Source organism: Equus asinus, chromosome 6 (assembly GCF_041296235.1).
Source record: "Equus asinus isolate D_3611 breed Donkey chromosome 6, EquAss-T2T_v2, whole genome shotgun sequence".
In the NCBI taxonomy this organism is placed as follows: domain Eukaryota; kingdom Metazoa; phylum Chordata; class Mammalia; order Perissodactyla; family Equidae; genus Equus; species Equus asinus.
The window spans coordinates 51158788-51183903 of NC_091795.1; the positions used below are offsets into that span (position 1 = coordinate 51158788).

Sequence of the window (25116 nt, forward strand, 5' to 3'; positions counted from 1 at the left end):
TCTGTCCTTCACCTCTGCTTATCTGCTACCTCAGAGCAGTTTTTCAAGAGTCTAATGCATTTGTCTTAACAGCAGTCTCAAGAGTAGAAAACACTGTACCCTTCCTACTTAAGTATCTAAGAGCCAACCCCTTAAAATAAAGTGGGCACCTGAAGAATGCTTGTTAAATTGTGGAGGGAGAATGGTGGGAAGAGGAGGAGAAACCAGATTGGTCCTAAGGTTTGGCTCATCCTTTGGCTCAGGCATAAAGCATCCCCACTCTAAGACCCTGAAAAAACTAATGGTTTCTTGCCTGGTGATGAGTTTAACCTTCCTTAGGCATCAACTTTCACCCATGTTGTAGTATCTGAACTGCTTGGAGTCTGGTCCAGCCTCCTCCCAGGGCCGGTGGTGCTGTATATTCTCTTAATGGATGTGTGTCACATGGTACTGTAATCGTCGTCTATCTCCTTGTCCCAGACTGTGAGCTCCTTGAATCTAGAAACTTTATCTGAGTCATCTCTATTCCCTGAAGAAAGGTCATTTTGTTTTCTAGAGTAGGAATCTTTGAAAGGCTAGTGAACGTTGATCACATAGGAGACTTTCAGAAAATGACACTGGTTGATCTTGAGCTGAGTAAACTGGATTCAGTAAATTGGAGCAGATGTCTGCTTTTTCCCTTGCCGCCACTGCTTCTGCTCTTTTCATTCGTCTTGATTTGGGTAGTTGCTTTTTCTGATTTCTGTACATCACCTGTTGCTTCCCTATTGCTTTATTTACTTCTGCACTCTGCTTCTCCCTTTACTTGGCTTTTTCCCCCACAAAATTCACTATCCCCCAAAACTTCCCTTAAAAGAAAGCCCCTGCCAGCCCTATAGAAGCAGTTCTCCTTTGCAAGAAACATAGGCAGCAAGCCTGTGACTGGTAGAATAAGGCTGATTTTCGCAACACCAGGGATCTGATGACCTGGAGTCCCCATCCTACTTGACTGCGAATTTCTTGGGTGGCCTCGAGCAGCTGACTTACTGCAGTTGCATACTCTAAGAAAACAGAAGTATATACGTGTACACACTGTCTAAACTTTGTCCTATTTTTTTTAAAGTCTGTTTTGTCTTCCATATAAATGATCTATTGTTAAAATAGACATTTAAATAATCTAGGGACTGTATTTCCTTAAAGACATACTACTTGTGTTTAAGAGCCATGACCATTTGAAAACAGGAAAACCAAATTTTAGTAGAATTTCTATATATTGGGACCCACTAATTCTCTGTGTGAGATAATTAGGAAAAGAGGTTTGCGGTTTATCTTTGCAATATTTATGGGGGAAAAAGGTATTTACCAAATTACTGTTGCTAATGAGATTATAAAGTAAGAGTTTTAACTCATTTTAGAGACTAAATTTAATTCTTTAAATTTGTCTTTTCTCTACGTGTAGTTTGGTTACCTATTATCCATTAATTGGTCCCATGAAAACATTCACAATCCTATTTGTTAGTCTTATTTGTCCCGTCTTTAACTCTCATAGAGCTAGATGCATTTCTTTTAAATTTCTTTTAAAACATATTTGTTCAGTTTTGCCATTTTGACTTTTTACAAGTCTCTTCCTCTAACACTTACCCATAGTTCAAGTTAGTAATGTTTTAATTTTTTGGGAAGACAGTTGCTATAACTGAAGTTTAGTAGACTGAGTTAAAAGTGGCTTTTCCAGTAGGATCTAAAGTAACTTTAGGTGTGCCTCATAAGCAGCGTGTTTAAGGTTTGTAGTTAGTTCAGTGCTCAACCATTCATGCTTCTTCTCCCCGCTTTAGTCTGCTATGTCAAAAAATTGCATCAAGCTTTTGTGTGAAGATCCCGTTTTTGCAGAATATATAAAATGTATCCTAATGGATGAAAGAACTTTTCTAAACAACAACATTGTCTACACATTCATGACACATTTTCTTCTAAAGGTATGTTGTACTTTGGAAACTCTGCATGTTATTTCTGATTAGTTAATGGTTGTGTTTTCATTATGTTGGTCTTCTGGAGATTCTTTTTTAATCTTTTTCAGGTTCAAGGTCAAGTGTTTTCTGAAGCAAACTGTGCCAATTTGATTAGCACCCTTATTACAAACTTGATAAATCAGTATCAGAATCTACAGTCTGATTTCACCAACCGAATTGAAATTTCCAAAGCAAGTGCTTCTTTAAATGGGGTAAGAACTATGAAAGGGAATAACCATGTACTTCAGAAGTTCCCTTAAATCAACTGTAAATTTGGCCTTAGTGTCATTTTACTATAGTAACTTTAATATTCAAACTTCACAAGTCATATATGATGAAAAAACTAGTCTTTTAAAATGTGTTCACTATGCCTTTGGTGTATGTAGCACACACTTTGCTACCTTAGAAGAAGACATGAGGTAATGTCATTAAATGTTAAGGGCAATAAGACCACTAAGGGGAGACATTCCTTTTATTTCTACTTGTTTACATTTCTTGAAATACTACTTGTGATGTTTCTGTTGTTGCCTATGGTTCATAAATAAGTGAAACAATCAGATTAACGATCTACTGATTATAAAGCCAGTTAAAACTAGGAAATCAGTTAGTTGCCTTGTATAGACTCCCATGATAGTCGTGTTACAGAAGAATAGAACACACTGGAAAAAATGTGCTAGCATGTGTCCAGCGTAACAAAATGCTTAGAGGCCAGAAGAGATGACAGAGCTGAGGAAGACCTTACTATTTGTGACATCCTTGAGAAACTGAGATTTCTGGATTAATAAAGCCTAAATTTCTCATGGATCGTTCAAGGTTTTTTAAATTCCTGTAAGTTTATTATTGATTTTTTTTTTTTTTTCCTTTTCCATTTTCACTAAGTACTATTTGAGTCTGTAGTCTGACTTGATGTGGTGCATAAAATACTGGTAGGAGTGACTTGGAACCAATGAAATATAGTAGTATCATAATGCTGGCTTTCTAGTTTTAGCATTCTTCTAAAAATGCTAGAGAAACCAGGATGGATTCCTGGAAAAGTAAACAACTGTATCAAAATGTTGGCTTTGGAATTTGAAATGTTCACATCTGGGTTTCTCTAGGACCTGCGGGCACTTGCTTTGCTCCTGTCGGTACACACTCCCAAACAATTAAACCCAGCTCTAATTCCAACTCTGCAAGAGCTTTTAAGCAAATGCAGGACTTGTCTGCAGCAGAGAAACTCACTCCAAGAGCAAGAAGCCAAAGAAAGAAAAACTAAAGGTTAGCTTTATGGACTAATATTACCTTGAGGGTGGGAGAAGGGAAGAATATAGTTGGTGTAACTGACTTTACGATAACTGTATGTTCAAATGCTGAAAACAAAATTGCCTACAAACACCCCAGTGTACTGTGAGCTGAATGACTCCTTTCAGAGAAGTTTGTTTTGACGTTCATTTCCACAGATGATGAAGGGGCGACTCCTGTTAAAAGGCGGCGTGTGAGCAGTGATGAGGAGCATACTGTAGACAGCTGCATCAGCGACCTGAAAACAGAAACCAGGGAGGCCCTGACCCCAACCAGCACTTCAGACAACGAGACAAGAGACTCCTCAATTATCGATCCAGGAACTGAGCAAGATCTTCCCTCCCCTGAAAATAGTTCTGTTAAAGAATACCGAATGGAAGTCCCATCTTCGTTTTCAGAAGACATCAGGTCACAGCATGCAGAACAGTCCAACAATGGTAAATTTGAAGACTGTAAAGAATTTAAAGACCTCCCCTGTTCCAAGGATCCTAACCTAGCTGAGGAAGAGTCCGAGTTCCCTTCTACTTCTATCTCTGCGGTTCTGTCTGACTTAGCTGACTTGAGAAGTTGTGATGGTCCAGCTTTGCCCTCCCAGGACCCTGAGGCTGCTTTATCACTCAGTTGTGGCCATTCCAGAGGACTCTTTAGTCACATGCAGCAACACGACATTTTAGATACCCTGTGTAGGACCATTGAATCTACGATCCATGTGGTCACAAGGATATCTGGCAAAGGAAATCAAGCTGCTTCTTGACATTAGATGTAGCATGTCTACTTTTAAGGTTCCCCCCCTCCCCCCAATGCTGTTTGTATAAGTTTTGCTTATTTCTGTTTTTGTGCTTCAGTTTGTCCAGTGCTCTCTGCTTGAATGGCAAGATAGATTTATAGGCTTAATTCTTGGTCAGGCAGAACTCCAGATGAAAAAAAATTTGCATCTTCAGTATACTTTCTAAAGGGCAATCAGATAATGGATATGTTTTATGTAATTAAGAGTTCACTGTAGTGGCTTTCATTTAATATGGCTGTCTGGGAGGAACAGGGTTCCCTGGCCCTGTACAATGTAATTTAAACCTACAGCATTTTTACTGTGTATAATATGGTGTCCTCTGTGCCAGTTTTGTACCTTATAATAGAGGCAGATTGCCTCCGATCGCTGTGGTTCTTATTATCAAAATTAAGTTTACTTGTATACGGAACAACCACAAGAAATTTGATTCTGTAAAGAATCCTCTTTAGCTGTGGCCTGGCAGTATATATAAATGGTGCTTTATTTAACAGAATACCTGTGGAGGAAATAAAGCACACTTGATGTAAAAATAATTGTTTTATTTTTATTGACATGACTGATTGCTATTCTGTGCACTTAATTAAACTGATTGTGATGACTTTTCATTTGTTTACATACGTTGCTTCAGTCTTCTCAGATGAAAGTAATGAGAAAACTGTGACTGGGGGGAGCACTTACCCATCATATTCTAGTTTATTCGAACTATTTAGTGGCAGTCCAAAAAGTAACTTAATCCCCATAGACTTTTCAGTCCTCTCCACCCGGAAGTCAATAACTGTTGCAGGGAGAAGTCTAACAATACAGCCAACTCGCCCTCACTTCAACATACTCCTGAATGCAGCACGCCGCTGGCTCACTACCTAAGAGGTGCACACCTTAAGAACCCTGTGGTAAAATAAAGGAATAGTATCAATATGCCGTTTATTTTGTCTTCCTGAACTTAAAACTACAGCTGGAAGGAAGCTTGCCAGGACAAGCTGTAGCCTGGGAAACGTCAGCTGTCTGTACTCAGGGGCTCAGTCTGTTCCCAGAGGAGCATCTAAGGGAGATAAGGTTAATACCTAATTTCAGGTAATTTGCTGCTTTTAACTCAATACAGAGTCTAGTCATAGTACAGATTCAAACAAACAGTGCTTTAAATTCTGTATAAGTCCATGGATTTCATCCAATATAAATTAAGAGTTTGTTTTCTTTTTTAAAAGGAATAACAGGTAAACCTGACACTTTCTGCTTAGAAAAAGTAATGCCCATATAAAATCTAACTAATTCAACCATTTAGGGTGGTCAGCTGCAATAAACCTTTTATTTCTTCAAAATGCTGCTTCTGCCAACAGAATTTCATGTTCTCTTCTTTACAGACAGGAACTCCTTTACAGTCCAATTGTAATTCTGTTTGCCCTGGAATAGGCACAAAATTCAGTGCAACTGTTGCATAGTGTTCTGGAAAAAAAAATAGGAAGCTTATCACTGCATTATGAAAAGGAACATTTATCCATATAGTACTACTACTAGCTTTTCACAGTGGGGGAAAAACAGCTTGAGTGTTTTTGGACTCATAACTAACAAAGGTACTAATAACATACCTTCTGGCCAGTTCCGACACCTCCATTTCATGACAATCTTTTTATTTGTTAACTGAAACAAAAGGGAAATTCCACTGAAAACATCTTTTAAAACTTCCTACAATATTACAACACAGAACACCAAATCCTTCCGTTAAAACCCCTACATACTAAAAGTAATCAATGAACAACATACAGTCCCACTTTCCAGTTTATATGCCAGCACCATTGAGAATTCATCGTCCCTGATGCCAGAATGTCCCTAACAGCAGTAACATCAAGGATAAAAGTATGGTAACAGTGGTAACTAGAATAACTAGAATGTCAAGGATGAGGCAACTGACATTTGGCAATGCAGACCCTAGTGATTTAGGTAGCAGAAACCTGAAACTTCTAGACCAAGAATTGGGAGGAATTAACACTGGTTTCTTCTAAAACCATAAGCGTTTGCACAATTATGTGAAAACTAAGGCTTCATCTTTATCATTACTTGTTATATATGTAACTTTTTATTTGCTCTATAACCAACTTTATAAAGTTGTCAAGTTTCTGTGAGCTCAGATAAAAACCCAAAGCAAGTTACAAACAGCATGGATTAAAAAAAGCAGCATTAACCGAAAGAAGACTCAGTCCCGGCTTAACTTGTCTTTAACCCTAAGATTACTTACCAATTCTATATATTCACCGGTGATGTTCCCATCAAACATCTGGAATTTCCCTCCCTTTTCAACTTCTAATACAGCAGGAGATTTAGAAAATTTTTGCACCAACTAACCAAGCAGAACATACAGTAGACATGTTATTCCAGCACATGCTATCACCTTTTTAATCTAAAGTATTAATACAACAGTTACTGTGCTTTGGGGTTTCTTTTTTTCAATCCTGAATACATAGCTTTTACTTACAGCTTTTTCTACACTCTACTTCTCTTTCAGAGGGAGAAAACTCAGTAAATTAGTGTATCCCCTAAATCCTGATATATTCCCCCCAAATGCCCATCTTTTCCCCGCTCAAATTTTTCAGAAGCTATCCTAGAGACTTCTATCTCCATTATTCTAGATTCCTTCAATCAGAAAAACAAGGCCATATAGGAAACCAAAAACCAGCCCCAGTTCTGAGTGGCACATCTCCCCATGTCAGCAATTAAGAACCTAGCCTGAGAAGTAACTTACGTCCTTCACAGTAAAGATGCTGTACAGCTGTTCTGCAGCTGTGTCAAACAGTTCTGTCATGTGCACTGCCACAGTGGGAATCCTTACCCCCAACGCCACTGGAGATGAGGCCTGAATCTTGAGAAGAAGTTCCAAAGGGTAATTAGCATGCCAATAATAAAACACCAAATGCCACATTACCACTTCCAGACACATGGAAACAGCATGAAAAGCCACTTAGCACCATCAGTCCTGGTCTTTACTTTGGAAAAAGAGCTGACTGTTCCTATTAGCATTTTAGCTCTGTTCCACCCCCAGGCTATGGCTTCATACTCGACTCCTACTTGGACATCTAAATATGGCCCAGAGAGCATAAAGATGAGCAGATGAAGGACAAGAGCACTTCTCAAGCCCAAAGGGTGTCAATCTGCCACCGCCAGCTTCCAAGAACACAATCTAAAACCTCTCAATCCAAAAGTCTGGACAGAAGGTTCTTCCATTGTGGTATGTGAACCTCAAAGTCACCTGGTTTTGTAATCTGTTGTCTACCAAAGAACGCTACCTTTAGAACACTGCTGTAAACTAAATTCAATATTCAGCCCACAAAAAGCCCTGTTTACACATTCCCTTTCATCAAGGATGAAAGTCTCATTTCATCATTTCCAAAAAAAGTGGCAGGGACGCAAGGATGGATGAAGTGGCCCTCCTTGCTATCCTTTACAGTTCATCATGGAAGGGCTGTTTAGAGCTCTGAAGCATTCTCATTGCTCACCTGCTTTCCCCTCCCTACGTACTGGCCACCAGAGGTCATACCTGCAAGGGATTCACACTCAGTTTCCTTTTAACAGTCAATTCCTGGGTTGCCATAGCTTTCGTTGGTAAAATCATTCCCATTGTAAATTCTACAAAGAAACATGGGAAATGGTTTTAATAAAGAACTTTTTTCCTTTTCAGCACAAATAGTAAGGCAGAAACCCAAAACAGCAGATAAGAAAATAAAACTATTTTTAAAAAGAACTCCTGTCATTTTGAGAATTTCAAGACCATTCTGTTTTCTTTCATATAAAACTAATCATTAACAACCTGAGTTCCACAGTAACAAATGCTTTTTGTTTTTTTCCAAACGCCTTTTATCTAGTCCTTGATAAAATAGCAAAATTTTCAAACGTTCTTTTCCAAAAAGTTCAGTTTTATACAACTTAACTAGTAGTAGCTTTATGGCCTTCACCTGCCGTTAAAACCAGGCACTTTGTCATTGCTTCACCATCACCCTCACAAAACTTACCTCACAGTATTCAAGGTGGTGGGCCAGCCACATGTGTGGTTTCGTGGAAAAAGTGACAACCCTAAACCCTTCTATGCTAACACCTAGATATTCAGGTAGCAGAGTCCAGAAATGAGGTATAGACATATGGGCCCTGCTGGCCATTCTGCCTGGAAGGTGACTTTTCTAATTTAGGGAAGACAATAACCTCACTTTCGTGCACTGTAGGGATTATCTAGATAAATCTCAACTACACCTGTAATACCTGCAGTCACTTTCATTCATTCATTCAACAAAGATTAAGCACCTACTATGTGCTGGAGATAGAGCAGTACACAAGACAGATACCTTTCATGCCCTCATGGAACTTATAGTCTAGCAGGGAAGACAGACATTAAACAGGTAATTATACAAACAACTGATTAAATAATTGTCATTCCAGAAAACTATTAACAATTCTGTAGGCAAAATGGTTCACGCTGTGTACAATACTGATAATCACCAATTATGGTCTTATTCATGACTAGCTCTCAACCCTCAGACTACACTTTAGCCTGCAGCATAAAGAGCTGTTTCTGGAGCCGTAAACATCAGCCTAACCTGGGAATCCAGAGTACAGAGCATAACTTGGGTAAACAGAAAAGGGACCCTCTGGTTCACAGGAATGCTTTCTTTACCCGTCTTAAGTGCCTTCAGGTAATCTCCAAGGGCCTCCTTGACCCGGGCAGTGCCTGCAGTCTTCATAAGATCCTTCAGTATATCCCCATCTCCTTTCTTTTTACTCACACTCACCTACAAATCAGAAAAATACAAACCTAAGAAAAACCTGGTTTGATGTATTCTTTCAACTGGGACATATGGATGAGAGAAAAACTGTGATGGTGAGGGAAGAGGAAGAACTAGATATAAAAGGGATGTAACAAGTTTCTTCATAATAGTTTAAGAAGATGTGAGGGTTTTTTCATCAAGGGTCCACTGACTGGGTTGATGGCCAAATCTTGAATGGACTTCTTAGATCACAAACCTCTTAATTTGCATGCAGAATTTTATGTGTATATGTACATATGTATTATATTGATGACGAAGTCCATGGCTTTTATCAGGGTCTAGAAATGCGCTGTCAGAATGGTAGCCACTAGCCACACATGGCTATTAAGCACTTGAAATGTGGCTGGTCTGATTTGAGATGTGCTATAAGTGTAAAATAATATACATCAAACTTTGAAGACTTAGTAGGAAAAAACAATGTAAAACAATCTCCATAATTTTGATATTAATTACATGTTAAAGTGGTATTTTTTTATATTTTGGGTTAAATAAAAAATATTATTAAAATTAATTGCACCTGTTTCTTTTAACTTTTTTAATATGGCTACTAGAAAATTTTAAATTCCATAAGTGGCTTGCATTATATTTCTACTGAACAGCGCTGGTCTAGAACCCAAAAGCGAGCGTAATTAGGAAATTCAAGTTCCCACATAGCATGGCCTTGAGCTACACGTTTTTGGCAGGGAGGAGAATTGAGGAGGAGGAGGGGGTCGGGGAGAGAGGAGGGATAGGAGGGGAGACGAGAGAGAAGGGGGGAGATGGAGAGGGAACCATCAAAATGCTGCTCTGGGGATGCTCTGTGGTCCTCCTTCTCAGAATGAAAAGAGGTGTTGGTTTGAAATCCTATGAAGTCCCTACGATTCAGTTGAGCTGGGCCTGGTCCCAAGTCCCAGTTCCAATCTAAAGAGTTTATTCTGTAATGCTACCAAGGGCTGAATCTAAAAAACCAGTTTAATATGCTGATGAAAAACTTCTCAGCTAATGGATCTAAATAAATATAGCCAAGTGAAATCACAGCCCCAGAGTATAGCAAGCACGTGTCTGAAGAGGTGTCTGAGACAGCACCACTTTCATGTTATTTTATAACCTTCAATAAAGGCTAGTCACAGACGTTGCTCATTATGATTTAGTTTTTATATCTTCGAAAGCCTTCACGTTGAATACATGCACCAATTAAAAAAGACCCTTTGTCAAACTATCTTCGTTTGGAAAATTTAGCTGCTGTACAAAAGGTCTCTCCCGAGAACCAAGCTTTCAGCTTAAAAAGGGCACTAACTGAAAACCAAGCTTGAGAGTTACACAAGGCTCCACCTCCCAAAGAACTAGGAGAGCCAGTCAAAAGCAACACATACTAACTAACCAGTTTACAAAAAACCATGAGATATAACCAAGGGAGATCACAGCAAAGAGAATTTTCACTATTAAAGGGAAACAGCAAAGATACAGGGGAAGGAGAAACAAACTCCCATTCACCAAGCTGTGCATGCAGACTGAGCACTTTACAGTACATACACTCGTTGATCTGATAACACCCCTGAAAGATGAATTAACCCCGTTTCACAGAAGAGGAGGCCTTGGAGGGTGCAGTCACCTGCCCCACACCTGGTCCTTGGGGGCAGTCTAGGGCTTCCTGGGCTTACCCTCGTTCCTATACCACTCTGCCCCACACCTCATGCTGCCCCCACATCACGGCAATCCTTCTCGGCAAACGAGCCCTCCACAACTCACCAAAACTACGGCACAGGAATCACACAGTCTGAGAAACAGTTTTTCAAATGCCCAACATCTATAGCAGAAGCTTAATTTAAAAAAAAAAGAAGAAAGAAAAACTCCATCGGATGCCTCACCTCGGTGTCATCTATTTCATTTTCTTCAGAAAGGCTGGGTATTTCAACCAATCCCTTGTGCTTCACACCAGATTCTTTAATTATACCTAAAATGAGCAAAATGTGTTCTTCAATTACAAAGTCACAACCAGATTATGCAAAACTGCCGTGCCTAAGTGAACAGCCCACCCTCCTCACAGGAGGCCACCACTGCTGGAAACAAGGCAAGCTCAAGGCTTTACCACCACACAAGTGCCAAAACTGACCCTGTTCTCCTGGCCCACATCAGAGGTAAGCAGCCAAGACAGTGGGGCAGGACCTGGCCAATGCCAGGTGGAAGCATGTGGTTGGAGCAAGCGAGTCTGTAACCAATGTTTCTTTTTTCCTCACCCGATATTCTTTACCAGGTCAAAGCAGGATGAAGAAGAGTCACAAACAGGATGGAAGGACAGAAAAGGACAATGAGTTTTAACCATGGAAAGAGTGAGGGGAGGGAAGTTGTAGCTTGGGAAGTTCTGTGTGGACTCCATGAAGCTGGATTTCTTTCAAACCAGAGTGTTGATTTCAGTGACAACATCAGGATGGCAACATAAGTTATTCCTGACTCTCCCTCACAAGACTAACTAGCAGCTATCCATTGACAAGACACCACTGGGAAAATCCCAGAACCCAGAGGTGAGGCTGAGGCACCCTCCTGGACAGAGACAGAGAAGGACTGTGTTAGGAGGGGAGAAGTGGTAACTCTGACCAAATCGCCCCTCACCCGGACCAACCAGAGCCACACTCAGAGGGCCCCCCAGTGGTTTCTCCAGTGTGAAAAGAGAGCACAAGGTGGACATCCAGGCTCCTCAACACTGTCGGATGCTTCCTGAGAGGCCCACTTGGGTATCACCTCACTGGGACAACCAGGAATCAGATAGAGACAGAGAAGTGGGGCAGGGCTTTCAGCAACCAGTGCTCAAATCTTGGTGGACCATGCTCCTCCTTCCAGCAATACATGAGCAGAGATCCCAGCCAGCGACTCTGCCTATCTGCAAAGCCAAGCTGGTAGCCCTATCTGGCCAGGGAGCTCAGCTGGCAATTCTGCCCAATTTGGGTCCCCAGTCAACTGGCTGAAGCCAACTTTGGAGCTCATTTGACTGCCCCACCCGGTGAAGGAAGCAAATTCACAGCCCCACTCAACTGCTGAGCATAGCCTCCAGTCCTGACGATCCAGGAAGCCTGACCAGAGAACCTCGGCAGCCACAAGAGCCCATCCCTACAACCCCACTTGGAGCCAAACCAGCAACCCTCCCCAATTGTTGAGCATAGCCTCTGGCCCTGCATAACCAGGGAGCCTGAAGAGTAACCCTAATCAGCCTCTGAGCCCAGCCTACAGCCCTGCTCTATTGCTAAACACTGCTTGTAGCCTCACCCAGACAGTGAGCCCAGACAGCAACCCCACCCAACTGCAGAGCACAGTCTCTAGCCCCACCCAATGGCAAGATACAGCTGGAGGTCCCTTCTGACCAGAGCGCCCAGCCAGCAACCTTGCTCAACAGTGGAGCATAGCCAGCAGCCTACTTGATCAGGAATCCACACCTGCAGACCTGCCCAACTTCAGGGCACAGTGTGCGTCCCTACCTGATGGCAGATCACAGCCTGAGGCTAGGTATGACCACAAAGCCCTACCTGCAGCACCACCTAAACAGAGTCTAGCCAGCGGCACCATCTGGTCAGGGAGCATAGCCTGAGACCCCATTCAATCAGGAGCAATTGTTGAGCCCAGCCTGCAGCCCTGCCCAATCACAGAGTACAACCGGGGCACTGCCCTGGCAGGGAACACAGTCAGTGACCCTGCCTGACCAGAGGTAATTGCAGAGCCCAGCTAGTGGCCCCACATGATGGTGGAGCACAGCCACCAGCCCCGCCCAATCAGAGAGCCCACCCAGCAGCCCACTTAAACATGGAGCCCAGCTAGCACACCCACCCAACCACAGAGCCCCTGCAGCAATAATGCCCACCCCCAACCTCAGAGCAAGGGCAGTGGCCCCACCCACTGGAGACCCTGACAGCAAGCCCTGTCCATCCATGGATGGTACCAGCAGACCTGCCCAGTAACCCAAGCTGAGCTCAATGTTGAAGGTCTCTCCCTGCTGAAGCAAACCTGTAAAGTCTGGAAGACGAGACCATTTATTTATATGTGCAGACACCAATGCAAGGAATCAAGGCTCAGGAAGAATCAGGTAAACGTAACACCACCAAAGGAAACTAATAAAGCTCCAATAACTGACCTAAAGAAATGGAGACCTATGAACTATGGGACCAGGAATTCAGAATAAACCTCTTAAAGAAGTTTTAACTTAAGTTCTTGTGAACTACAAGAACACACAGACAGAAAACTAAATGCAACTGGGAAAACAATGTGTGAACAAAATGAGAAGTTCAGCAAAGAAATAAAAACCACCCAAAAAACCCCAAAACAGAAATCCTAGATTCAAAGAATACAATGACTGAACTTAAGAATTAAAGAGAGCTTCAACAACTAATTTAACCAAGCAGAAGAATTAGTGAACTAGAAGGCAGGTTATTTGAAATTATCCAGTCAGAAGAACAAAAGAAAAAAGAATGAACAGAATGAAGAAAACCTCCGGGACCTATGGGATACCCATTAAAAGAAACAATATATGCACTACAGGAATCCCAAAATGAGAAGAGAAAGAGAACACAACAGAAAGTCTATTTAAAGCAATAATGGTTGAAAACTTCCCAAACCTGGGGAGAGAAATGGACATCCAGATACATGATGACCAACAGACCCCCAAATAGGTTGAACACGAAAAGGGTTACACCAAGACACATTATTATTAAGTTGTCAAAAGTCAAAGTCAAAGAGAGAACTTTGAAAGCAGCATGAGAAAAGCGACTCATCACATATAAAGGAGCTTCCATAAGGCTTACAGGCAGATTCTGCAACAGAAACTTGACAGGACAGGAGTGGGACGATATATTCAAAATATTGAAAGAAACGACTGTTGACCAAGAACACTATACCCAGCAAAGCTGTCCTTCGGAAATGAAGGTGAAATAAAGACTTTCCAAAACAAACAGAAGATGAGGGTGTTCGTCACTACTAGACCTGCCTTCCAAGAAAGCTAACAGGCATTCTTCAAGCTGAAATAAAAGGATGCTAATTAGCATCATAAAAACACATGAATGTGTAAAACTCACTGGTAATAGTAAATATATAGTCAAAGTCAGATTATCTATCATCGCAATGGTGCTGCGTAACTCACAACTCTACTTTAAAAGTTAAAAAAAATATTAAAAATAAATATAACTCCAATAATTTGTTATTGCATACACAATATAAAAAAGATGCAAACTGTAATATCAATAACCTAAAATGTAAGAGAGGAAGCATACATTTCTGTATGCTATCAAAATTAAGTTATTTTAAATAGGATGTTATAAATATAAGATATTTTATGTAAGCCTCAGGATATCCACAAAGGAAAAACTTGTAGTAGATACACAAAAGATGACGACAAAGGAGTCAAAGCATACCACAACAAGGCAGCAAATCACCAAGGAAGATGGCAAAAGAGAAAGTAAGGAACATAAGGCCTACAACACAGTCAGAAAACAATTTACAAAATGGCAATAGTAAGTCTTTACCATCAATAATTACTTTAAACATAAGTGGATTAAATTCTCCAATCAAAAGACAGAGATTGGCTGAATGGATTAAAAAAAAAAAAAAAACAAGATCCAACAATATGCTGCCTATAAGAAACTGACTTTAGCTTTAAGGACACACATAAACTGAAATAGAAGGGATGGAAAAAGATATTTCAAACAAATAGTAACAAAAAGAAAGCAGAAATAGCTACACTTATATTAGACAAAATAGACTTTAAGCTAAAAATGGTCAAAAGAAACAAAGAGGGTCACTATATAATGCCAAAGGGGTCAATTCATCAAGAAGATACAACAATTGTAAATGTTTATGCACCCAACATTGGAGCACCTAAATATATAAAGCAAATACTAAGAACTAAAAGGAAAAGGAAGCAGCAATACAATAATAGTTGGGGACTTTAATACCCAACTCTCAACAGTGGATAGATCATCCAGACGAAAACCAATAAGGAAGTAGCTGATTTGAACAACACTAGACCAAATAGACCTAACAGACATACAGAGAACACTCCATCCATCAGAATACAAATTCTTCTCAAGTGCCCACAGAACATTTTCCAGGATAAATCACGTTAGACCACAAAACAAGTCTCAACAAATTCAAAAAGATAGAAATTATAATAAGTATCTTTTCGAACTACAATGGTATGAAACTAGAAATCAAAAACAGAAAAGCCAGAAAATTCACAAATACATAGAAATTAAAAAAAAAAACATCCTGAATATCCAATGGCTCAAAGAAATCAAAAGGAAAATTTTTTAAATATCTTGAAACAAATGAAAATGGAAATACAACAGACTAAAACTTATGGGATGCAGCAAAAGCAGTTCTAAGAGGGAAGTAGGTGGCAATATACACATACATCAAGAAAAAAAGAAAGATCTCAGAGCTTCCAGGTTGGCAGGCGTGCCTGGAGAGCGCACGGAAGCTCTGCACCCTTTCCCCATACCTTGCCCTGTGCATCTTTTCCACCTGGCTGTTCCTGAGTTATACCCTTTTATAATTAACCAGTAATCTAGTAAGTGGAAAAAAAAAAAAAAGCTCAAATAAAGAATGTAACTTTACAGCTCAAGGAATTAGAAAAACAAGGACAAACTAAGCTCAAAGTTAGCAAAAGAAAGAAAATAATAAACAATCTACAGATTCAATGCAATCTCCATCAAAATTTTGATGGCATTTTTCACAGAAATAGAATAAATAATCCCAAAATTTGTATGGAACCACAAGAGACCCCTAATAGCCAAAGCAATCTTCAGAAAGAACAAAGCTGGAGGCATCATACTTCCTGATTTCAAACTACATTACAAAGCTATAGTAATAAAAATAGTACGGTACTGGCATAAAAATAGACACATAGATCAATGGAAGAGAATGGAGAGCCCAGAAAACCCACACATATGTGGTCAATTAATCTACGATAAAGGAGCCAAGAATATACAATGGGGAAAGGACAGTCTCTTCAATAAGTGGTATTGGGAAAACTAGGTAATCACAAGCAAAAGAGTTAAACTGGAGCACTATCTTATCTTATACGCAAAAACTAACTCAGGGCCAGCCTGGTGGTGCAGCAGTTAAGTGTGCACATTCCACTTCGTCAGCCTGGGGTTCGCCGGTTCAGATCCCTGGTGCAGACATGGCACCGCTTGGCAGGCCATGCTGTCGTGGGCGTCCCACATATAAAGTAGTAGAGGAAGATGGGCACGGATGTTAGCTCAGGGCCAGTCTTCCTCAGCAAAAAGAGCAGGATTGGCAGCAGATGTTACCTCGGGGCTAATCTTCCCCCCTCCCCAAAAAAACAAACCAACTCAAAATGAATTAAAGATTTGAATGCAAGACCTGTAACTATAAAACTCTTAGAAGAAAATACAGGCAGTAAGCTCCTTGACATCAGTCTTGGTGATGATTTTTGGATTTGACACCAAAAGCAAAAATAAATAAGTGGGACTAGTCAAACTGAAGAGCTTCCACACAGCAAAGGAAACTACCAACAAAATGAAAAGACAATCTACTGAATGGGAGAAAATACTTGCAAATCATATCTGATAAGGGGTTAATATCCAAAATATATAAAGAACGCATATAACTCAATGACAAAAAATAGACAGTAAGATTAAAAAATGGGCAGAGGATCTGAATAAACATTTTTCCAAAGAAGACATACATGGCCAACAAGTACATGAAAAGGTGCTCAACCTCACTAATTATCAGGGAAAAACAAATTAAAACCACAATGAGAGAACCTCACCCATGTTAGATGGCTATTATCAAAAAGAAAAGAAATAATGAGTGTTGGTGAGAATGTTGAGTAAAATGAACCCTTGTGCACTGCTGGTGGGAATGCAAATTGGTGCAGCCACTATGGAAAACAGTATGGAGGTTCCTCAAAAAATTAAAAATAGAACTACCCTATGTTCCAGCAATTCTACTTCTGAGTGTATATCCAAAGGAAATGAAAACACTAATTCAAAAAGATATATGCACCCCCATGCTCACTGCAGCATTACTTACAAGAGCCAAGACGTGGAAGCAACCTAGATTTCCATCGATGGGTGAATGGATAAAGAAAATGTGGTGTATATATATATAAAATGGAACATCATTCACAAAAAAGAAGGAAACCTTGCCATTTGTGACAACATGGATAGACACTGAGGGCATTTTGCTAAGTGAAACAAGTCAGACAGAGAAAGACAAATACTGTATGATCTCACTTATACGTAGAATTTTTTTTTAAAGTCATAGATACAGAGAACAGATTGATGGTTGCCAGAGGCTGAGGGTGCAGTGAGCAAAATGGGTAAAGGTGGTCAAAGTACAAACTTCCAGTCACAAAATAAGTCAGTCATGGGGCCGTAACGTACAGCACAGTGACTATAGTTAATAATACTGTACTGTATGTTTGACAGTTGCTAAGAAAGTAAATCTTAAAAGTTGTCATCACAAGAAAAAAAGAAAAATTTGTGGTCTGGTGGTTAAGATTCCGTGCTTTCACCACTGCAGCCTGGGTTCACTTCCTGGTCAGGGAACCACACCACCCGTCTGTCGGTTGTCACACTGTGGCAGCTGTGTGTTGCCATGATGCTGAACACTATGCCACCAGTATTTCAAACACCAAGCAGGGTCACCCATGGAGGACAGGTTTCAGTGGAGCTTCCAGACTAGGAAGAAGGACCTGGCCACCTACTTCTGAAAAAATAAAACCCAACAAAAACCCTATGAACGGCAGCGGAGCACTGTCTGATATAGCACCAGAAGGTGAGAGGACGGCACAGAAAGATCAGGCAGGGCTCCACTGTGCTGTACACAGGGTTGCTGGGAGTCAGAATTGACTCAACAGCACTAACAACAATAAAAGTATGGTGATGGATGTTAACTAGACTTAGAGTGGTGATTGTTTCATGATGTATATGAATATCAAATCATTATTTTGTATACCTGAAACTAATATAATGTTATATGTCAACTATCTCAACAAAAAAAGAAAAGAAATAATAAAGATTGTAGAAGAAATGAAAGAGAATAAGAAAACAATAGAAAAGATTAATAAAACTAAGAGTTGGTTCTTTGAAAAGATAAACAGTATTGACAAACCTTTAACTAGACTAAGAAAAAAAAGAGGGCCCAAATAAGTAAAATTATAAATGAAAGAGGAGACATTACAACTGATAGCACACAAATATAAAGGATAATTATACTACAAACAATTACAGGCCAACAAACTGGACCACCTAGAAGAAATGGATAAACTCCTAGAAACACGTCACCTACCAAACCTGAATCAGGAAGAACTAGAAACTCTGAACATACCAATTAAGATTAAGGAGATTGAATCAGTAATCAATCAAAAACCTCTCAATAAAGAAAAGCCCAGGACCAGATGGTTTCACTGGTGAATTCTACCAAACACTTAAAGAATAATTAACACCATTCCTTTTCAAATTCTTCCAAAAACTGAAGAAGAGGGAACACAGGCAAACTCATTTTACAAGGCCAGCCTTACCCTGATACCAAAGCCAGATAAGAACACTACAAGAAAAGAAAATTACAGACCAACTATAAGACACTGATGATGCAAACTGAAGAAGACACAAATAAATGGAAAGATATCCCATGTTCATGTCTTGGAAGAATTAATATTGTTAAAACATCCATACTACCCAAAGCCATCTATATATTCAATGAAATCCCTATCAAGACCCCAATGGCATTTTTTACAGAAGTAGAAAATACAATCCTAAAATTCAACAGAACCACAAAACACCCCAAATAGCCAAAGCAATCATGAGAAAGAACAAAGCTGGAGGCATCATAATTCCTGACTTTAAACTTTACTGCAAAGCTATCGTGATCAAAACAGTATGGTATTGGCATAAAAAAAATCAAGACCCCCATGCATACAAAAATCAATAAACCCATGCATACATGGTCACCTGTTTGACAAGGCAAGTATACTCAATGGGTAAAAGATAGTTCCTTCATTAAATAGTGCTGGGAAAACTGGGTATTCACATGCAAAAGAATGAAATTGGACCCGTACCTTAGACCACTCACAAAAATGAGCTCAAAATGTATTAAAGACTTAAATATAAGACATGAAACCATAAAACTTCTAGAAGAAAACAAAGGGGAAAAACTCCTTGATGTTGGTCTTGGCAATGATTCTTGGATGTGACACCAAAAGCACAAGCAACAAAAGCAAAAGTAAGTGAGACCAGTCAAACTAAAAAGCTTCCACACAGCAAAGGAAATCATCAACAAAATGAAAAGGCAACCTACTGAATGGGAGAAAACATCTGCAAACCTTATCTGATAAAAGAGTTAATATCCAAAATATGTAAGGAATACAACTCAATAGGAAAAAAATAAATAATCCCATTTTTAAAATGGGCAAAGGAGGGGCTGGCCCCAGGGCTGAGTGCTTAAGTGTGCACCCTCCGCTTTGGCAGCCCAGGGTTTGTGGGTTTGGATGCCAGGCACAGACCTGGCACCACTCATCAAGCCATGCTGTGGAGGCATCCCACATAAACTGGAGGAAGACTGGCACAGATGTTAGCTCCACTGCAGTCTTCAAAAGTAAAAAAAAAAAAAAGAGGAAGATTGGCAACAGATGTTAGCTCAGGGCCAGTCTTCCTCAAAAAAAAAAATAGGGCAAAGGATCTAAATAGACATTTATGCAAAGATATTCAAATGGCTGACAGGTACATGAAAAGGCGTTCAACATCACCAATCATCAGGGAAATACAAATCAAAACCACAATGAGATATCACCTCTTACCTGTTAGAATGGCCATTACGGAAAAGAGATGAGCACTGGTGAGGATGTGGAGAAAAGGCAAGTCCAGTGCACCACTGGTGGGAATGTAAACTGCTGCAGCCACTACGGAAAACAGTACGAAGGTCCCCCCAAAATTAAAAATAGACTTACTATATGATCCAGCAATTCCGCTTCTGGGTATATATTGAAAGGAAATGAAATCACTATCTTGAGGAGACATTTGCACCCTTTTGTTTACTGCAGCATTATTTACAGTAGCCAAGACATACAAGCAATTGAAGTGTCCATTGATAGATGAATGGATAAGAAAATGTGGTGTACATATATTATTATTTTACATATATATATAAACTACATTTAATATATTATATGTAGTTAATATACATATTACATATTATTCAGCCATAAAAAAGAATGAAATCCCTCCTTTTGTGACAACATGGATGGACCTTGAGAGCACTATGCTTAAGTGAAATAAGTCAGAGAAAAACAAATACTACATGATCTCATTTATATGTCTAAAAAACCAAACTCACAGAAACAGAGAGTAGCTTGGCAGATGCAGGGGAGGAAGGTGAAGGCGGCCAAGGGACACAGAGGGTGCCAACTTTCAGTCACATGCTAAGTTCTGAAGACGTACCGGACAGCATGGCGACGACCGTTAACCATACTGCACTGTGTATCTGAAAGCTGTCAAGAGGGTAAATCTTAAAAGTTCTCAACATACACACAAAAAAACTGTAGCTGTATGAGGTGATGGATGTGTTAACTAACCTTATTGTGGTAATCATGTCACAATATAAACACATACCAAATCAACAGACTGCACGCCCTCAACTTAGAGAATTATATCTCAATAAAGCTGGAAAAAATGAAATTAAAATTTAATTGAAAAAAGAAAAACAAGACCAGAGTGTTGCCTCCTCCCCAGCGGGTCCCACTTGCCACCTCTGGGACTCACCGCTGAAGGAGAAAGCACAGGGGGTCAGGGCAAGCCCTGTTCAGCCTGCCCTCTGGCTGCTGCCTGGAAGTGGCTGGGTCTTATCTTGCAAAGGAGCTGGTTGTTGCTTTGAGCTTAGGAAGATGGAAGACATACAAGGCCATGAGCTTCCTCTGGGCCCTCAGAGCTGAGTGGGGAGGTGGGTGGATAGAGGCCAAAGGTCACCTTACTGGTGGCTGCTCTCTAAAAAGGAGCTGACTCCTGGGCTAAGGCCCAAAATTTAACACAGTGCCATCCTCCAGGACCACATCTCTCCCTCCGTCCTCCTCTTCCTTCATCTTCACATCCACGGTTATTTCAATGAGTATTTACTGAGCATAGACTGTGTACCCAGCCAGCAGCTAGGCACCACAAGAGACATTTATTCATTCAACCAACACACAACATTCTAGACAGTGATCTGGGCCTGGAAACAAAATCCATCAACCCCTAACCAAAAGACAGGAAGAGTGGAAACAACCCAACATCCATCAACTGATGAAGAGATAAACACAGTGTGCTTTATCTGTACAAGAGGATATCCATCCAACCATAAATAGGAATGAAACCTGCTGCAGCATAGATGAACCTTGAAAACATTACACTAAGTAAAAGAAGCCAGTCACAAAAGACCACTCTCTCTGATTCCATTCATATGAAATGTCCAGGACAAACAAATCCACAGAGAGAGAAAAGAGATTAGTGGCTGCCGAAGACCCAGGGAGTGATTGCTAATGGGTCCACGGTTTTTTGGGAGTGATGAAAATGTTCTAAAATTTATTGTAGCGAAGGCTGCACAACTCTGTGAATATACCGAAAACCACTGAATTGTGCGCTTTAAACGGGTGAACTGTATGGGATGTGAAGCATATCTCGACAAAGCTGCTATTTTAAAAAGATCTCTGCCCTGATGAATGGGGGGAAGAGGGGGAACCAGAACAATAAACAAAATACTTAAGGAACCATATATAGTACACCAAATATCAGTGCTTTGGGGATAGATAAAGCAGGGAAGAAAGACAGGACAAGGAAGGGATCTGCAATTTTTATAGGATGGAGACAGGTGGCTTCGATCATGACAAAGACCAGAAGGACTCGAAGGAGCCAGCAGGCAGCTATCTGGGGGCAGAGAGCTCCAGGCAGCAGGTCCAGGAAACTCCAGTGCTCACAGTGCCCGGCAGACCAGAGTCCCCTGAGAGCAAAGAGCTCTGAGCAGCTGAGTGCTGGGAGAAAGGGAGCCCCCTACTCGTCGGACAAAGAACTCCAGGTGCGGTAAGGGTGTCCGGAACCACGAACACCAGTTCAGGGGCCAGTCAATCCCAGGCCCACAGCAGGAGTTCTAAAACTATCTGCCGAACGAATGAATAATGACTCAACCAGCTGTGCGCCAAGGCTGCCTCTAGCCCTACCTGTACCCTGAGGCACCATTACCTTTCCAGCTTAGTTTGATGTTCCACTCATAGAAGAAAATCAGCTTTCCTTTGCGGCTGCTGCAGGAAGCCTCGCCTTCCACCTGCTTCAGCTCACTGATCTCACAGCGGCCAGCTTCATTCTCCACAATGATGCCCACCAGGAGCTCATGGAGCTTCCCCTTGGACCAGCTAGTGGCATCCCGCTCTGTCCTGCCAGGGACCAGAAGGGCAGAGCCATGAATGGAAGCCCCAGCTAATCTCCACACGCCCGGCCTGGGGCAGCAGGGTAAATGCCCAGACCCGGCCAAGCCCAGCCCGAGTCCTCTCAAGTGGCCTTGAGAGGCCTGCCACGCTCAAACTTACACACATGCTTCTCAAACCAGCTTTCTACCATATATTTTTTAATCCTCCTCCTTGGTTCCTTGAGCCCGGCGTCCACTAGGTAAAGTAGTACTTTGGTTTAAAAACACTGGCTCATTTTGGGGGAAGGGGGTCTAGCAATCTCATCCGTTGGAAATGGATGGGCAAAGCCTGAGCCATAAAAAAAGGCACTAATGACTGAAACAATTTTAATCATAACAAGACAAATTACCAACAGTTTTCACACATATATTATCTCATGCAATCTTCCCAAGTAATGTCCCCATTTTAGGGAGTAGAAATGAGCGGAGAGTAATTCATGACCTATCCACGGCGACAGGACTAGGAAAGGAGAGGTCAGCTCTTCTGAGCCCCAGGCTAGGGCTCCCCCAGTAAAGGAGCCCCTCACAGGCTGACAGCTTTGCTCCGCCTTGGACCTGCCTCAGCATCACCCTGATGGCCTGGAGGTAACAGAGCCCTCAGAGGAGCAGGACAGAGAGCATCACTTTCTGAAGCTCTGGGGGAGACCCGGCGGCAGAAATCAGCCCCCGTTCCAGATGAGGTACAAAAAGGATGGGTAACTTGTTCAAATTCCTAGAAGGCAGGGCTCACAAGAAGCCCATCAAGTTAGACGTAGAGTTGAGATCCAATTCCTGTTCTTTCCACTACACACACACACACACACTCTCTCACTCTTTCTGGCTCCCTTTTAACTCCCAGAAACATCCAGAGGGTTGGATGTGGAGTGGGGGAAGAGAAGGGAAGCTCTTAAGGTCATAGACTGTCCAAGTTGAAGAGAGAGGCCAGAAGTCATTCCTGGGGTCCAACCCAACTTCCAGAAAGAGGAAAGGGAAGTCCCAGAGCCAGTGCAGGCAAGATCCCAGGGCTCCAGACTCTGGGCTCTCCCAGACCCTGAGGCTAACGAGGAGCCGCTCTTAAAGCAGCTGGGGGAGCGGAGGGGGAATCCTCTGCACCTGTGCAGGTCCCGCCCCACGGCGGGATCCCCGCGGCCCGGGAAACGCCCCGAGAGCCCCGGCCTCCCTCCCCGCAGGGCACGGGGCGCCGGGGACTTGCAGGGGGTCCCCACCGTCCCGCCCCGCGGCTCCGAAGCGAAGAGGCCGGGAGCCGCCTCCCCGGCCCGGCCGCCGCCCGGCCGCACCAGTGCCAGTTGTTCACGTTGGTGCCGTCCTCCCGCTCCTCCACGATCCAGCGCGGGTCCCCCTGGCCCCACTTGGCCATGCCTGCGCGGCCGGCGCGACCTCGGCGGAGAACAAGGAAGGGCCGCGGCGGCGGCGGTTCGGCTCAGTCCCCGACGCTTCCGGCCTCCGAGCCCGGAACGAGAGCGCTCGCAGCGCCCAGAAAGTGCCAGAAATCCCCGCCCCATGCACCGCCCCGCCCAGCCGCGGAGCTCCGAGGGAGCCGGGGCCGGAGACGGGCTCCGAGAGGCGGGGTCGCGGGGCGGGGCGGGGCGCTGCAGGGGCGGGGGAGTCTGGGCCCGGGAGGCGGGGCCCGGGGATCGGCGGAGGGCGGGGCCCAGAGACTGGGGGCGGGGGCCGGGGAGAGGGGTCCGAGACCCCGAGCTGGGGAGGGGAGATCCGGGAGGCCGGGGGAGGTGTGTTGGGTGATCCCGGCCCCGCTGCGGGACTCGCAGATGCAGGGACCAGGAAGGGAGGACCTCGGCCCCCTCCTAAAGGCCGAGACGCCTCTCAAGGACTCATTATTGTTGCTGCAATGATTCTTTTCAGTGCTAGCGCGCCGGGCGGCGAGAAAGAGGCGCCTGAGAGCGGTACTGGGGATGACGACAGGAAGCGGCTGTCAGGCTGTCACTGACCGCGCTAACTGTATTTAGTGACCCTGGTCCTCGAGGCTACGACCCAAGCACTTGATCACTCTGTCTGCTGTGCGACCGACTTGAGGTCGGGGCGCGCCCGCGGTGTGAAGTGCTCGCCGCCGAGCACTCCCTCTTTCCACCACACGCACGTTTTGTCTGAAAGTTCCCGGAAAGTCGGTGCGCTGTGGTTCTTGTGCCTTTCCCACCCCTTTCCAAGCGGCACGAGCTCCCAAGTTCCCAGTTACTTCAGGAAGTACTATTACTACTACTATTCATGTAATAATCCTTTGTACAGGACGAAAGAATGTGATTTCAAGCCTATATTATTGAAGCTTGATGCAATTTTACAATAATTAAGTGGATATTAATGATTCCTTTAACGAATTTTCACCTTCTAGCGAAAACTTTGCACCAACCATTTGGAAAATGTTACTCAGGGGTCTGCGGATATTAACCAGCAAGGAGAACGGGTATGACAATGAAAGGGTGGAAGTACCTGACTGTTGAGTTGCCCTTGGGTGACCTGCCCTTTGCCTGTGGTCTGTGCTGGTCAATGAAATAGACTGTCTGGTGGAGAACATTTTTCTCCTTTTGTTTACTGGAGTTATTACATCCCAACATCATTTTCCAAAAAGCTATGACAGTTATGTAAACAGACTGCTTCAAAGCGTTTTGACCCCAAAACAAAATGACATTTTGATTTCACCTTTTACTTTACTTCACCAAAGGCATGGACAGGTAACACAAGATATCCAATAGAAAAGAATGGCAATGGCACCATTTTCTTGTGGATTAGTTGTTCATCTTTTATCCAATTCTTAAAGAATATTACTGATAGAACGTTTCACGGTAGGATTTAGAGCTAAAGTATAATTGGTACCTGGGGGAAAATAAGACTTACCAGAGAACTTACA

At 42.3% G+C, this 25116-nt stretch overlaps 2 protein-coding genes across 6 annotated transcripts in view; one reads left to right on the plus strand and one right to left on the minus strand.

Moving 5' to 3' along the window:
• Nucleotides 1-4565, plus strand: part of USP34 (ubiquitin specific peptidase 34) — a 251988-nt gene extending 247423 nt beyond the window's left edge. For 3 of the 4 annotated variants that reach the window (XM_044772515.2, XM_070512047.1, XM_070512048.1), the window contains 4 exons: nucleotides 1791-1931; nucleotides 2033-2176; nucleotides 3062-3221; nucleotides 3404-4565. In XM_044772515.2, the coding sequence (XP_044628450.1) occupies nucleotides 1791-1931; nucleotides 2033-2176; nucleotides 3062-3221; nucleotides 3404-3999 (1041 nt within the window). In that variant the 3' untranslated portion in view covers nucleotides 4000-4565. The remainder of the gene's footprint in view (nucleotides 1-1790; nucleotides 1932-2032; nucleotides 2177-3061; nucleotides 3222-3403) is intronic. The other variant, XR_011504013.1, reaches the window with a different exon arrangement.
• Nucleotides 4557-23818, minus strand: LOC106841441 (activator of 90 kDa heat shock protein ATPase homolog 2). Of its 2 annotated transcripts, XM_014857461.3 has the most exons (9): nucleotides 23531-23818; nucleotides 22031-22221; nucleotides 10685-10770; nucleotides 8687-8801; nucleotides 7559-7647; nucleotides 6767-6883; nucleotides 6263-6364; nucleotides 5616-5667; nucleotides 4557-5472 (listed from the first exon to the last, which is right to left on the minus strand). In XM_014857461.3, exons 1-9 carry the CDS (start codon nucleotides 23608-23610, stop codon nucleotides 5300-5302), a joined length of 1005 nt encoding a protein of 334 aa, XP_014712947.1. In that variant the 5' UTR covers nucleotides 23611-23818; the 3' UTR covers nucleotides 4557-5299. The 2 variants fall into 2 exon arrangements, with proteins under 2 accessions (XP_014712947.1, XP_070368153.1); XM_070512052.1 differs by lacking the exon at nucleotides 6263-6364 and having other exon boundaries at nucleotides 23531-23775.
• Between the last annotated feature and the right edge of the window lie 1298 nt (nucleotides 23819-25116).